Source organism: Montipora foliosa, chromosome 13 (genome assembly GCF_036669935.1).
Source record: "Montipora foliosa isolate CH-2021 chromosome 13, ASM3666993v2, whole genome shotgun sequence".
In the NCBI taxonomy this organism is placed as follows: domain Eukaryota; kingdom Metazoa; phylum Cnidaria; class Anthozoa; order Scleractinia; family Acroporidae; genus Montipora; species Montipora foliosa.
This window is the reverse complement of record NC_090881.1, coordinates 11,237,387-11,253,751: the sequence shown is the minus strand read 5'-3', so window position 1 is coordinate 11,253,751 and position 16,365 is coordinate 11,237,387. Positions and strand designations below refer to the sequence as shown.

Here is a 16,365-nt window from a genome sequence, read left to right as displayed (position 1 = left end):
ACAACAACATACTCGGTCGTTTATTTGCAACACACGCAAGTAGAGAACCATAAAATAAGTACTGTAGCAGGACTTAAGTAAGGTTAACTGATTAGAGTGTAATGTAAAGTACAAAGTATCTACCCCATACGAACCATGCGCCTGAAAAAAAAGAGCTAAGGAGAGATCTTTTACTTTTTGGTCCACCAACATGGTGGCGATGATGTACTGTAACATGAAAATCACCTATTAAACGTAGTTCAATTCCCAATTTGAAACCTTTTAGCTTTAATAACAAGTCAGTTATTAATCTCGTACCCAGATCTCACTCTGTCACTGGAAATGTGAGATCTGGTAAAGTTCGACAATACACCCTTTTTCATTGGCTACTAAAAAAAAGGTTGCGGCAATGCAATCTACGCTCTGATTTGCTTATTTCGTGGGGCACTTGAAGTTGGCTAAAAGTGCAGCTTAGAAGTTGAACTAGGGACTACCAGGATCAAATTTAATTAAGGAATGGTCAGAATGGATCTTGAATCCAGGATCTTCGGATCTCAAGACTGGGCCACACTGCCTCCTCAATATCACAAGCCAAGAATCTCTCGTAAACTCCTTTATTACATGTACGTGAAAACTGTTGCTAATGTCAGTGCAACTATTGCTTATAACAGTGTAAAAAAACCCCATGAGAAAGACGATGAACTAGTTGTTTGGCAACGGGTGAGAGGACAACTGAAATACTGTTGTATCCTAGGCAGTATTGCAAGCTAACCTCAATGCATATCTGAGATGCACCTACCAACCATCTAAGTGAGCAACGTTGTTGAATTGCATCATACCTTTTTGTTTGTTATTTCTCCTTTGATTCGAAGCCAGTCTTCACATAATGGCTCTAACTGAGCATCGGAATCTCTTTGAGAGCCTAAGGAATGAACAACAGGAGAGATGATGAAAGGGAAAGTGATTCTTGCACTTACAGTATCTGGGCAATAGGAGAGATGAATGCACTGAGACTCAGCAATACAATACAATAAAACACATACTTAATTGGCCGCTACCCATAGGGGCTTTTCAGGGCCAATGAAACACAGTTAATAAAACGACGGAACACACCAGCAACAACAACTGCTAAGAATCCCAACCGGCCGGAGGCAAACCAGTTGGCTAGTGCAGCTGGCAAGTTGAAAGGGACTACCAGGATCAAATTCAACGAGTGGTCAGAGAGGCTCTTAAACCTGGGATATCTGGATTTCAAGGCAAACGCCCTACATGTAACCCCTGGGCCACACTGCCTCCAGCAATGAGAAATGAGTTTGGATACACATGTATTAAATATCTGTTAGATCATTGTTAGGCAGCATAAGGCACTCAACATAAGTGTGATTGCCTAGATGCGCACACTAATTAGTCTCAACATGGTTGAGCATGAAAGGGACTGAGATGACTCCAAAGATACGTGTAATCGTTTGCACTCAGATTCAGTAAGTGTGACTAAGGACCCTTTCCTTTTGTCAGAACTGGCCGGTCAGACCCGTCATTTTGCAAAGAAAATGGAACAATTTGAAGGAACACATGCACGATATAATCCCTCGCATTGTTCCGGAGGAGTATATATTATCCTCGAAGTGTGTTATATTGCAGGCGTTGTAGTAGCCTGCGAACGCAGACGTATTTCCGGCGGTCGTTTCTCTCCCCCGAAAAGTAACGTCTGCGAGTTCGAGCTGCAAAACGATTTCTGTGACGTAAGATCTTTTGTTAGGTCTTTGACCAATCAAATTGTATGATAGAAGCAAGCTCGCGTTACTCTTGCGCGACTTCGCGCAATTGCGTGTCTGAAATACAAGCCATACAGGTAAGATTCTCAGTTGTGGAGCGTGATTATGAGTGATATAAACAACCACGAACGAAACTCCCAAGAAGATTTCTCACGATTGTGAATGCTGCATTCTTTGTAGAGGGAAGTTCTCGGCGGCTAAGGAGAAGATACGTGTGTTTGGTAAAAGCAATGTTGACATATGTTCTTTGGTATATAGTGCCACAAACGTTGATCTTTCTGTTTACGTCGACTGTGAAAAGCTGGCCATTTGTCGCACGCAGTGCTACAATCGTATTGTGCGATTCAATAATGACCTGCAAAAGGTGGACGAAATTAGCGAAGAAATTAGGGGATATTTTGGCGGTAGTGTTTCCCTTCGTGTAAAAAGGATGGCGAAAGACAATTGCAAGACACTAGGCATGATTGATCAAGTTACATGTAGCTTATATCAATTGTTTATTGTAGAATTTCATTATTATATGATACATGTTCAATCTGCACTCATCGTAGCTTTAGCAAAAGCTAGTCGAGGCGAGCAGTGGTTACGCGTGTATAAAAGAGAGAACAAGTAGAGAAAGCTTCGGTATTCAGTTGTGTTTCACCGACAAGACATTGTAGAACGAACAGGTATACAAATAACTAGTGTACAAAACATGCAGTCAACTAAAACAAGTAAATATCTAAAATCAATAGAAAGTGCAAATATCAGAAGCCAGATTATTAAGTATTTTTGTTATTAAGACAGATAAATCAATACAGTCATTTTCTTCTGAAAGTCTTTGGAGTAGGATACTGTGGTTTTTAATTTTAAAATTGTTTTTGAATAGATGGCGAATTTCACGAGGTAAACTATTCCAAATTTTTACACCATATATTGAAAATGATTTAATTTGTTTGTCAATTCTTGAGGGTTTAACAAAATAGTCACCTCTTGAAGATGACCTTGTTTTATATGAATAAATGCTTGCTTAAGAAATCAATAAATCAGCATTATTTGGAGTGATAAATTGTTAGATATGTCATGCATCAGAACAGCTGCAACTGATTTACGAGAATGGGGGACTGCACGGAGACGTACTAGAGACTTTAACACTTATCAGTGACAAATAACATGAGCCTCGTCGACAGTAACTGCTCTGACAGATTTCCGGTGCAACTCGCTCATTGCCATTTTCCTCCATGTTTCGTATCCAAGCCATAGTTCAGGTGTTTCGAAGACAATTGAATATTCCCCATTCTTTACTTCTTTCGTTTGTTTTACGGTGGCCATTTCAGCCAAAGATACGGCAGTGATTCCCACGGAATTTAGCCGCAACATTTGATCTTTTATCAGGCTGTTAAGCGGAGAAATCACGACGATGATATTTAATGTTCTCGTCAGTTGACTGCAAGCACGAGTAAACCAACGGTAAAGCATGGTAAATCAACGACTTTCCAAAACCCGTTGGAAGATTTACAAAAATATCCCTCTTCTCTTGAACAATGTATTTGATGGACACCTCCTGGTGCGTATTCAAACTGTCAAATCCAAAAACATTGCAAACCTGGTTGAACGCGTCTTTGAACGCTTCTTCCAGTGTGTCCGCCATTTTTGCTCCACGAGAATACGTGGTTACACCGCGCACGAATCCTGCGAGTTAGTTCTGGATTTTTTAGAGCTAAACGGTGATTGGTGAATAATTCTTACATCACGGAAATCGTTTTGCAGCTCGAACTCGCAGACGTTACTTTTCGGGGGAGAGAAACAACCGCCGGAAATACGTCTGCGTTCGCAGGCTAGCGTTGTAGAGTTATTCCTTCCAAATGACCGGTCTGGCCGGTCAGTTCTCTCAAATGGAAAGCGCTTTTAAGTGTCCCCTTGCTCTTCCCCCCAAGGTCCTCAAGTAAGGATAAACATCTGCATTTATCCTAACCCTAAAAAGGGCGCTATTCTTTACCGTCACCTTATTGTTGGAAACATTTAGCACATGCTTAGACTTTAAGGGACACTTTGAGTTGGATGTCAAGATTAGGCATGCATCTAATTAGAAGCATTTCTGGTCATAAGTGCTACGTCAGCCTCACTCTCAGTGTTGGTAAGTTCTCAGCATGTTCTTCAAATTCTGGCTAATCTCAGCCTGAACTTTTTTCGGAAAAATGGTTCTCATTAAAAAAAAAAAAAAAAAAAATGTTGACTATACCCTGTATATGTACAGTTTCACTGAAATCTGGGCCGGAATAAAAATCAGTAAACCATGCACAAAACCACATGACTTCCACAAGTACTGCTCGCGCACAAACCATAACACATACCTATCCACTTCCAATGTTGGGGTCTCTCTTTAAAATCCACAAAGGGGACAAAATTAGCCGGGGTCTCTGGCAAGAAAATAACAAACTGTTAAAGACTTACCTTCAACCGACAGGCTTTTCGACCGTTTGTTTTTGTTATGTAAATTCGCATTGCTTATCGTAGCGATCTAATTGGATGAATTTCAGCTTTGGTGGGATCTTCATATAAGAAAATTGTTCCACGGCACGCAGTGCCTGTAAGGTGATTGTGAGCCTTTGCAGACGCTCGTCTTTTACGTCTGGTTATCCCTGCCTGTGCAGGGATGGGGCAGTTGTGAGAGCACTCGCCTCCCACCAATGTGGCCCGGGTTCGATTCCCAGACTCGGCATTGTATGTGGGTTAAGTTTGTTGGTTCTCTACTCTGCACCGAGAGGTTTTTCTCCGGGTACTCCGGTTTCCCCTCTCCTCAAAAACCAACATTTGATTTGATTTGCGTTAACTTGTTAATTTCAATTTACAGTGTCCCTGATTAGTGCTCTACGGTGCTAGAAGGCTAGACACTTAAATAAAGTTCCTTTCCTTAGCTTTCCTTCCTTTCCTTTCCTTTTCCTCAGCTAATGCCGTGTTTAGACTTGAGCGTTCTACCGAGGTGTTGGAGTTTACATTAACTATGTAAAACTTTTGCATGTGCAAACACCAACGGATACCATGGTAAACGCAGCCCGAGACAATAGAAGGTAAAAATTCGATTAACCCTGTGATCAGGAATGGTTTAGGTCGGTAACCAAGGTCGAGATGACAAATATATCCGCATGCGGTCGCATGGTATTTCACATCCTGTGGTGTCCAGATTGCATGAGTCTCATTTGAATACAGTCGTTACAATCGTACAATCGTTAGGCTATTAGTCTCTACCCGACAGGGCTTTTCAGGACTAATTTACAATACTTTGTGGGGGACTGCTTGTTACGAAGTTTACAATTAATTTTAATGGAAGTGAAAGATGCCCCGTCCAGATACAGTGAGAACAGCGAGTGGGTTCTTTAACGTCCCATACTATTTAATTTCCAACAAGGGCTATGAGACTGGACCTCCGGTTTAAAGTCCTTATCCGAGAAGACTTGAAAGTCTAACCATTTGCAGATGTAATTACACAGGCAGCACATTCTCCTCAGTTATTTTAAGACCCTGAGTGTTGGTCCTGCCGGGATGAACTCACGACCTCCCGCATGACAGCCCGATGCTCAACCAACTGAGCCACCGATGCGCGGTGATCAAGTTTTCGCAATTTGGTTTTCACGTTTGTTTTTGATCTACTTACGAGTCATGGGAAAAAAAAAACAAAGACAGTAATCACTATGACAACCATCAAATCGAGAGGTAAAGTTAACATCATTGTATTGCTACTTTGTTTGTATTATTATAATCTCCTTCTTGTTGCAATTCCGTTGATTCTCTGTATTTATTCTCCATCAATTATTTCCCCAGGGAAGATGCATATTCCACGTATTCTCCAGTTGGCTTCGCACTGCAACAACCGCTACAACACCCGTACAATCAATAAATACCTTCCACAGATACCTCATCAGTACTATGGCCTAGTTATGAGGTCTTCGATGCAGATAATGCACTTTATACATGGATTTTAGAATTTGCCGCCAATTCGATTTGATAATAATCGTGATTGATGACAGGTTTACCTCGGTGATTTGAGCCAGTGTAAACCCTGTACAAATGTACCAAGGTTTAGTCAGTAAACATTTACCTCGGTAAATGCCCAAGTGTAAACACAGCATAAGTGTTAAAAAGGCCTCAACCGATTTCGTGATAGCCTTCATACAGTTCTTCCGCAGAATAGTAGTTTAGCTGCGGTACTGTTATTAATAAAAGTATGTTTACGGAAGTGAGATTCCCCCACAACTACTGATTTATGATGGAATCAGAAGCGAGATTCCCCCACAACTACTGATTTATGATGGAATCAAAATCGACAACAGTAACGAGTCCCGCCCAACGATTCCTTGGGGTGCGACAAACCTTCAGAGTAGCCTGTTCCAGGCTTCCAGATAGTCGGGAAAACGAAAACAACTGCGTGTGATTAGCGATTGGGGGCTTGAGTCGAGCATTACTTTGTGTATGTATTAAATGATGAAAATTAAAAGTTAGGGTCATTGTGGTTTTCGACGTAGAATGGACGAGATTTTCGCTATCGCTTTGGTTTGCATTATAACGCTTTTTGATTGGAACAAAAATCTAGCGCCACACTCTCAGTCAATCGAAGGCCATCAAAAGCAAATTAAATTCAATTGCTCATGCTTTTTCCTGCCTTTTTTCCCAATTCAAATATTAATTTGCTCTGCTTTTTGATTGGTCTTTTTGATAGCCTTCAGCGTTTAATTGTCGTTACATGTATGATTGGTCCATTTGAATACTCACATTTGTTTTGATTCACCAAACCTGTAGAGTTAAAGCGTTTATTAGTTAACAAAGATGCATACCTCCTGTGCTGCCTGAGAGAAAAATCAGAGAAGAGTAAGCTAGTTTGGCCCAATCAGCTTCCTGTTTGCTCCATGTGCTTTCAGCGCAAGATGGGGACAGCTTTAAAAACAAACAAAAAGAGTTAGCAACTACCACCGAACACATTTACACCGTATCACAGCTTCTTTCCTCTAATTGTTGTTCCTGCTGCACTGCATTAGTTTGACCGGGGGGGGGGGGGGGGGGGGGGGGTTAAATGTCTTAAACAGGGTATCAAAAATCGGAATTCCGTCTTAAAATGGGTAGGAAAATCAGCGATATTTGTCTTAAACAGGGTCAGGGTATGAGGGGCCACGTCGCACCTCCCCAACCAGGATACATCGAGTACCCCCCCCCCCCCCGGTAGTTTGACAACGCTTTAGAAGAAACAGTTTGCATTATGTCTGAGCGCTTTCTACTCGAGTGTGAATAAGAGCTGAGCATGAACAAAAACAATCTGCACTTCCTCACAACTAACTAGAGTAGCAAGTTACAACGTTGGGAATGCAAACAGAGGTTTAAATGATTTGGGTCCAAAGGTTTGAAGATCAAATTAAGCATCTAGTTAGCCTCCACATTACATACTTGTAATGTTTGAATAAATGACAGGTTAACCTTATTTGGAATTAGTTCACTGAAGCTGTGTTATTTGCGTAAAACAAGAACAAAACTGCTAAACAAACCTGCCACTTCCTCACCATTTCCTCAATCTAAACAAAGGAGCAAACACAGATCCAAGAAAAGTAAAATCAATGATAATAATAATAATAATAATAATAATAATGATAATAATAATAATAATAATAATAATAATAATAATTAATAATAATAATGATAATAATAATGATAATGCTAATAATAATAATGATAATAATAATAATAAATTTATATAGCACTTCTTATAACACATTCAAAAGCGTTTAACAATGTAAAAGGAAAATGCAGTTAAGATCAATAAAATATAGAAAATTAAGAGTAGTCAATCAAAGAGAAAAGTACACGTAAGAAATAAAATATATAAAATTCTGGGCATAACTAAGTGTCATGCTTTTTTATTAAAAGAAAAATGTCTTTAAGTGTCTCTTAAGGATGGTGCCTACTATTGCTATTGCGCATACGTTCTGCGCATCTCGAGACACTCGGATTTCGTATCGGCGGTGCTTATTAATACAGGAATATTTTTGCATGGCTCAAAACTATTCGGATAAAGCTGAACTTAGCAAGTGCTCTTGGTATCCAAAAAGAAAATTGGGGGTTACCATGTATCTTTCTTTGGATTTCAATATCACTTGCTTAGATCTGCTTTTCCCGCATATTCAGTAAACCGTGCAAAAATTCTAGACAACTGGACCCAGACAGCTTCCCTGAGGTATTCCACAAGACAAGTTGAATTCATGTCTAAGAGATTGTTCTCTATATTACAATGCGTTGTTTCCTATTCGATAAGTAAGACTGAAACCATACAAGTCTGGGACAGACTCTGTCGCACTTGAAGTTATCCCCTAAATGACTTGTGCAAATGTGAACAACAGGCAAATTGTACCCAGACTCTATTATACTGGAATTAGGCAATGTTATACTTATGGAATAGGATTTAAACTTACTTTCTGTAAGTTAGCCTTTGAGTCTGAGAAACTAGATAAAATCTCACGTAGAAGGCTGAAGAAACAAGGCACTTTGTTCGACCATACTGGAATCCTATCAAGAAACAAGATAACAAAATACAATCCATTGAAAGCTTAGCACAATATTTGCATTCTTTTACGGTGAAGTGCACACAATGGAAAAACACTCATTATCTTCTAATTTAATTAAGGACAAGAACCCATGAAAAACCTGCATCTTGATCTATTTCCTCGCCCACCTCTTGTGAAAAATAGTACACAATATGGCAAAAAATTCCCCTTTTCTTTCTCTCTATTTGTCCAAGATTACCTGTTCACTCACGTTTCCGTACACTTACATGTACTTGTTTGTCCTCTCCTAGGATCCCCTCCCATGGCCACCAGCCAAACCCCCACCCTCCCCCCTGCCGCTGTCCCTCTGTAGGGTGAAACTATTTTTTTCTTAGAGAAAACTGTGTTGAGACGAAAAAATATACCAAATAAGAGTGAATGAACTGCGACCATTGGAATACTTGTACTTCTTACTACATTCATGTCAGTGTACAAAATGTAGTTTCTGGTATGAACATGATTTCGGCAGGAAAACAGCTAAAATATTGAACAGGCAAGATGTTATCGAAACGCTCGTGTCACTTCTCATCATATTAATTTTGTCTGGGTCATGCATGTATATAGGTGCACACCGTAGATGTCTTCATGACTGGAATCAGTTTAAGCTTTAAATCTTACTGTGATGTGCTCTGCGAAGCGTTTGCCGATTCCTCCTTCTTCGTTGATTCACCAGGATTTGACTTTCCTTGTACCTGCCTCTCTTGCTTCTGTTGAAGTTTCTGCTTCAATTTGCGTTTGACTTTAGCTTTTTTGTCCTTCTTCTTTGATAACTCAGCTATGTACATGTAAAACCAAGCAGAAAACGGTAAACTTTTAAAACCAATTAGGTAAAAAATAAAACAGCCTAAGTATTGAAAGGTGTAAGGGGGAATGGGTTCGAAACAGACTAAGAAATGTTACTGTATGTAAAATTTGAAGATCCAATAGGCACAGGCAATCAGAAAGGCAGGTCAGAGAAAAGTGCCCAGGTCAGATCAAGGATTGGAACAGGTCTGATTATACTTCCAAAATTCAACATCTGCCAAAGTGGCAGTCAAATTCAGTCGACATGTAAGTGAACTCAAGAAAGTCCAATTCAATAAACTTACAATGTAGGTCATGGGCAGTGACATTACTTTTTGAAATTCAAATGTATTTTTCTGTGTAGAGAGCTCCAACTCACAGGATTTTAAAGGCTTCCTTGTGGGATTTGTTCGAAAGATGATGTCCTGAATGGAGGTGAATCTTGTATCCAGTTCAGGGTGATCCTGTTGTCAGGGACAGAAAACAGGAAGAGAAATAATGTGATTAAGGACGTTGCCTATTATTGTTATTGCACATGCGTTCTGCACATCGTGACATACTCGTATTTCCTATCAGTGATGCTTACTAATACAGGGATATTTTTGCACGGTTTAAATCTGTCTGGAGAAAGTAGATCATAGTAAGTACTCTTGGTATCCAAAAAGAAAACTGGGGGTAACCATGCATTTTTGAGACATAAAGATGCTATTGCTCCTCATCTCAATCTTAATCTAAATAATGATTTGTTGACACTCTCTTAACCCATTGACCCTTGAGAGTAAGACCTATTTCATTTTACTCTGCCTATAAAGACCAGACGAATTTCACTCGTCAATTGGAGGGGGTGGGGGGAGGGGGGGAGGGGGGGAGGTCACAGGAATCAATGGGTTAAAGGTTACTCTACCGAAAATACATTTTAGGTTAAAAAAAGGAAAGAAAAAAAAAGCTACAGTGTACCTCACTTGCCATTCTCCGTTTCCGATGGACCTGGATCATCTTCTGAAAGTCATCCTCAGTGACCACATTGGGTGATGGCACACGATGACTTGTAGGAGGATGGAATGGAAACCCATGGCAACCAGGATATGGCAAAGCACCTCCTAACATTCCTGGAACACCATTAAAAACTCCAGGGAGCATGTGATAGGGTGACATAAGAGAGCCAAATGTACCACCTGAAAAACAAAAAAGAAAAAAAAGAAAAAGAAAAAGAGGACTGATACTGTAACATTTTGGTATTAACTATGCTGATCTAATATTAACAACATATATCGACTGATGGTGCAACAAAGAAGAACTAGCTAGCAGTGTTGTGACATGGTAACGGGTAGCCGTAACACAGTATTAACTCTTTGGGGAGTCCATAAATTATGCAGTGTATGTATATACCTACATCCATTGATCAACACAGACACATAGACAGCTTATCAAAAGAACTGCATGGGGCAATGACCAGAAGAGAAGGTTGAGTGACCAGGGTCATGGGAGTTGCACATTGATGAAGGAGATAGTGATAGTGAGGATGACAGTCACAATGCTGGCGTTGACAATGACGATGGAGGGGGGGGGGGGGGGGTACTGCCATATATGGACTATATAGGTATGTGCCGTTGTGAAGGGTATGGTTTTCAAGCAGTTTACTCTGGGATACACTATATAAATCATAGCCTTTCCGTCTAGAATAGGGTATCATTTTTCCCGGAAATGACCAGTCGGTTGCAGATTTTATCAAGACTAAGGAAACCAGAAATTCCCACTCCAGAATACAAAAAAATCAAATCAGCAAAGTTTAAGTTTACGTAACTAAGCCTCAAAAGTGTCAATAAATGGCCATCATGAAACACCTCTGCATATTATTAACTGTCAAGAATCGAATTTAGACGGAAATCGGTGGGAGTTTACTGTAGTATAGGATAGCAAAATTCAGCTGAACTAGCTCTGGTATAGGCTATAGGCTGAGGGTTCCAGGGTCCCAGCGGCACATCCCTACCCAGAAATTCCCTCCGGGGATGATGCCAATGTTACGATCACAGCAATGACGATATTACAGTTTAAAGATGTACCAAGAGTGTGTCCTTGAGTCCCGGGATGCAATCGATTTTCTTTGGACACAGATTGCACGACATTATCTGAGCTGTTTTTTAGGTGAGTCAATCTGCGACACCTTTGATCTGCCAATGAAGTTCATTGGCACTGGTTTGTTTATTGTGAGCAAAATGAGAGAGAACTCTATCCACGAAGTATTTAAATTTTTGTCCATCAATAATATGATCAGTGCGCTAATGGAGCGGGAAAAAGCGACACCTATGGACAATCCATTCACGGAAATATGGCTTGCTAAGTGTATTCTGTCGTAGCGGATTTCTTGTGTTGAAAGGATGGAAAAAGAACCCAAAGGACAAAGCGACAAAGAAAATTCGGGTTAGTGAGAATTGGAAAAGATTTTAGTTAGAGAGTGTTAGAGATGGGAGACAAAAGATTTCTAAAGCAACAGCCGAGCTGCAGAGGCTAAAGGAAAACCGGAAGTTGACCAAAAAGGGGAAGAAAAACGGCACTCTTTTGCGAAGAGTGTGCTACATGTATATCGAGAAGCAGAAGTCGGGGCTTCGAAAGTTAAAGGCTAGTTTTGGTAGAAGAAAAGGTAAGAGGAAGCAAAAGAGCTAAACCGCAATTTTACGGAAGACCCTGGCCATGTGGATACGACCATCACAAAGATTGCTGCAGAAGACCCAGATGATGTTCGGCCAAAGTACAAGATGGATTGTGAAGACCAGGGTAGAGTAAACAAAGGCATGTTTAATGACATTGCTGAAGCCGAGGAGTTTTGGAGAGCATTATGGGAAGAGAGTGGATCTGGACACAAGAATGCTGAGTGGCTTGAGGAAGTAGAAATCACATTTAGTGAACACGTCCCCTGCCCATCGGAAGAGGACTGGGACCTAATGAATGCGGGAGCTGTTAAGGTCATTTTGAAAATTTAAAGAAGAATTGGAGCGCACCAGGTCCGGATAGGGTAGTAAACTACTGGTGGAAACGTGCATGCTCACTACACAAAGGCATGGTATCTGCGTTTAAAGCGGCCGCAGATACCTCAATGATGTACCCTGAATGGTTTCAACTGTTTGAAAGAAGATGTGCAGTATCACTTCCTGGGCACACCAAAGGGCCTACTACAGCAGGAGAAACTAGCTCTAGACATTGCAGCTCATGCTTATCTACAGAGGTTATCAGTCATTTGGTCTAGCCCCCTCTCGGATAGGAACAAAGTCACGGCTACCAACCAGCTTGCATTGCCAGTGTTGTCATATCTCATGTGGTCGCAGCAATGGTGCGTAACTGACCTTCGTAACATCGACAGGGAATCTCGTAGAATCATCTGTAAGAATGGTGGGAAGCACCCACTTGGGTTAACTGCACTCCTGTATCTCCCTAGACATGCGGGGGGTGTGGCGTTAAGTCAATGGAGCCTGAATACAAGCAGACTAAAATCAAGTTAGCTGTTAAGTTATACAGAAATGAAAATCCTACCATGGGCCTAGTGCGTGCTTTTGAAGAACAAGCTGCTGTTAAAGGGCACAGGTCACTCGTGAAAGAGGCAGGGAAATTGCTGAAGAGCTGGGTGTCTCTTTGAATCTGTTGTACCCCAACCCGAAGTTGTATGATGAGGAAAGCAAAGAAGTGCCGAAGGATGAGCTAAAGCAGAGAGTTAGAGGTCAGTATGCCGGAAAAAAAAAGAGAAGAGAGGTGGCAAGGAAAGCTTTTAAGTTCAAGATGGGATGATGAAGACTTGAGTAGACAAGAATGTTTCACATGGATGGCGACCTGGCAACGCACGCCAACTCACACGATCGTGGGTATGATGTAGCTGTATGAGCAGATGCTATCAACAAAGGTATACTCCTATCATAAGATTGGTACCACCCCTGCAAATTACATCACCTGTAAGTTGTGTGGGAAGGAAACAGATAGTATGGCACACGTGACCACAGGATGTTCAGCGCTGGCCCAAAGTAAATACCTTGAGAGGCATAATGCGGCCTTAAAGGTGTTGTACTTTGAGCTTTTACGAGACCTTAAGCTGGTTGATGAGGTCCCCTCGTGGTCCTCCAAGATACAACCCACGCCATTGTATGAATCTCAAGATGTGCAAGCGTTTTGGGATATTACCATCTTCACAGAGCATAACAAGGTGAGGGCAAACTGGGTGGATGTGAGGATAGTTAACCATCGCGAAAAGATGGTGAGTACCATTGAGATGAGCTGTCCGTGGGTCGAGGAATCGTGGCAAGAAAGATGAAGAGAAAACACTCACGTATGGACCGCTTCGATGGGAGCTGAAAGCACAGTACAAAGGTTACAAGATCAACCAATACAATGTGATCATAGATGTGCTGGGAGGCTGGATTGTGGACATGGAAAGATCCCTCAGGGTGCTCCTAGGTTCTAGGTGCAGAGAAATCTTAAGGCTAATGCAGACATCGGTCATTTCAAGTACGCTCCACATCGCTCACACATTTAAGGTTGCTGCCTAATAGGCCTTTTGCAGCTTGTGATCACATGGTACAAAAACCGCCATACTGGAATGCAAATTGCCCACTGGGATATCTAAAACAACGAAATTTAGATTACAAAAATTTGGTTTTATCAACGGAGTTGATAATGTAAATTGGCCACCGTACAGAGATTCTAAAAGCTGACGTTTCGAGCGTTAGCCCTTCGTCAGAGGATTCGCTCTGACGAAGGGCTAACGCTCGAAACGTCAGCTTTTAGAATCTCTGTACGGTGGCCAATTTACATTATCAACTCCGTTGATAAAACCAAATTTTTGTATACTACTTCCCCACCGACGCAGCACCACAGTTTCTTTAGAAACTACCCCTTCAGAAATTTAGATTAACTTGCTTGTTTTACATGTCCCAGTGAACAATTTGCGTTCCAGTATGGTGGCTTTTGTGCTATGTGATCACAAAGCTGCAAAGGGTCCATTGACTTTAAGACGGTGGTAACCAGCTGCCAGTCTTTCTACCAAATGTTAGAACGTCATTTTTAAATTAGTTTTTTTTTACAGGCGTAGGAGCCGGTTTTAATTACCGCTAATGTTATTAGGTTTCTACTATTTTGCACTTAGTATATTATAGAAAGTTATAATCCCTGAAGGAGCATCGGTTACATTAACATGCCCTATGTTCTTTAGTAAGCTCAGCATCTAGAAGTGCAATACTGCTATAATAATAATAATAATAATAATAATAATAATACTGGTAATAATAATAATAATAATAACAATAATAATAATAATAACAATAACAATCGTACCAAACAAGTCATCCCGGGGTTTCGGCCCGTGCGACTGCTTTTGGACGCAGTTGGCCCTTCGCTGCTTTCTGCTACCGACCTCTCCTCCCGGTACGGCATTGAGGGAGAGATATGTCAGCCCCTAAGCCATATAAGACAAATCCCATGCCTACTCACAGCTCCAGACCGCCCTTGTCCATAATAATAATAAATAATAATAAATAAATAACAATAATAATAATAATGATAATAATAATAGTAATAATAACAATAATAATAATAATAATAATAATAATAATAAATAAATAACAATAATAATAATAATGATAATAATAATAATAATAATAATAATAATATAATAATAATAATAATAATAATAATAATAATAATAATAATATTTGTCCTCCTTATCCTGCATTACTGCCAGGTCGGGGCATCCGTATTTTCTTTCTCCAGCATGTCCTATCCCATGCATCCTCCTCCCTTAAACCACCTTTCTCCACATCATCCCTCACATTTTCCATCCATTGCTTGTGTCGTGACTTTTTAGATAACATGCGGAAAATTATTGACAGGTGTCAAGTGTAATTCAAGAATACCATAATATTATTCGAATTTACCATATATTCGCACATTTTGTTTAGTTCAGTGGTTTTGTTAGCTGCTTTCATTAATTTTTCTTCTATGGTTCTTCAGGGTATTGTCAACATACAGTGTATGAGAGATGTGTATGAATAGTAAAAATTAATACTGTTCAGTTTTGCTGGAGTTCTTTATTCATTGCCACAACACTTTTTGGCGACCCCCCCGGGACAGTATTTGAGGAATTGCATTGCTCAAGTTTTGGTAAATTTGCATCAGATTGCTTTTTGTCTGGGTTTTTTGGGATTTAGTCTTATGGAACTTGGAGGAGCAGTTCAACTGTTGGAACTGGTGAATTAAGATTATCCTCAAGGTTTGTTATTCACATTTTATAGTTTCACGTTGTTTCTGGATTCTTCGAGTTTCCATGAAGTCATATTGTGTTTTGGATTACAGTTCTCGTGTTTTTCTATCCATCTCGAACTTTTCGAGGGATTTTTACTGAATTTAACGAATGGAAATAGCTAGGGAGTTGAGTCAAATACTGCGTAAATTCTGGGAGGTTTTCATTTCATGGTTTTATCGTGGTTTATTCCACATTTTGGCCTGGAGGTATTTGTTGAAGTCATTTGCGAAACGTCAACAAAGTCTAGGACACTGTGGAGCTGGGAAGAGTTCTCCTCCTTTTCATTGCCCAATTATGCCATTGACGGAAGAGTCGAAAAACTTTATCAAAGAGTAAAGAGATTTATAGATAAGAAAAGCAGAAAGACTGTAGTTACCAAAATGTGCCACAATTTGGAGAAGCTGTGCTCGAGTGGCGGGGATTCCAAGCTAATTCAAGATGAAATAACAGTTTGTGGAAACCATTGGAAATTTGCCTCGAGGTTATGGACGAATTGCAAAGAGATATTTGTGAAGCTAGTTGACCTAGGAGAGTCTTACAGGACATGCCCTTGAGGCCATCAGTGGGCTAGGAGTTACAGAGCCTGAATATGACAAAACCAAGAAAATTATCCAATCTAAGTTTGGTGGTGAGAGGAGAAAATTGTAAGCATGCATTGATCAGATCAAAAAGATGCCCATACCGACGTAAAGTCGTTTGAGTGATTTGTTGATCTTATCTGTATAGCAGTTCTTAAGTTACAAGCAGAAGGGTGCGACGGGGAATTTGGTGATGGTGCATTCCACAGTTTGCTAGTGAAAACGTTGGCAGACAATCAGGTGGAAAGCTAAAGTCATTCGTTGAGAGAGCATGAAAGATACAGGTCTGTAATAAATTTGCGTGATTGGTTGAAGGAGGAAGTGAAAATCTGAATTGAGGCAGTCAAAATGGTACATGGAATTGAGGCTGATTCTAATGGGGGTTGCACAGCAGTAGAGGT

The 16,365-nt window shown here is 40.4% G+C and overlaps 1 protein-coding gene across 1 annotated transcript in view; it reads right to left on the bottom strand.

The window, feature by feature from the left end:
• The window catches only part of LOC137984016 (nuclear factor related to kappa-B-binding protein-like), a 42,601-nt gene that overhangs the window by 16,770 nt on the left and 9,466 nt on the right, over positions 1–16,365 (bottom strand). Inside the window, exons 11-18 of the mRNA XM_068831227.1 lie at positions 10,061–10,278; positions 9,483–9,567; positions 8,939–9,095; positions 8,189–8,282; positions 7,268–7,294; positions 6,566–6,665; positions 4,088–4,153; positions 819–901 (exon numbers count right to left, since the gene is read on the bottom strand). Coding sequence (XP_068687328.1) covers positions 819–901; positions 4,088–4,153; positions 6,566–6,665; positions 7,268–7,294; positions 8,189–8,282; positions 8,939–9,095; positions 9,483–9,567; positions 10,061–10,278 — 830 coding nt within the window. The remainder of the gene's footprint in view (positions 1–818; positions 902–4,087; positions 4,154–6,565; positions 6,666–7,267; positions 7,295–8,188; positions 8,283–8,938; positions 9,096–9,482; positions 9,568–10,060; positions 10,279–16,365) is intronic.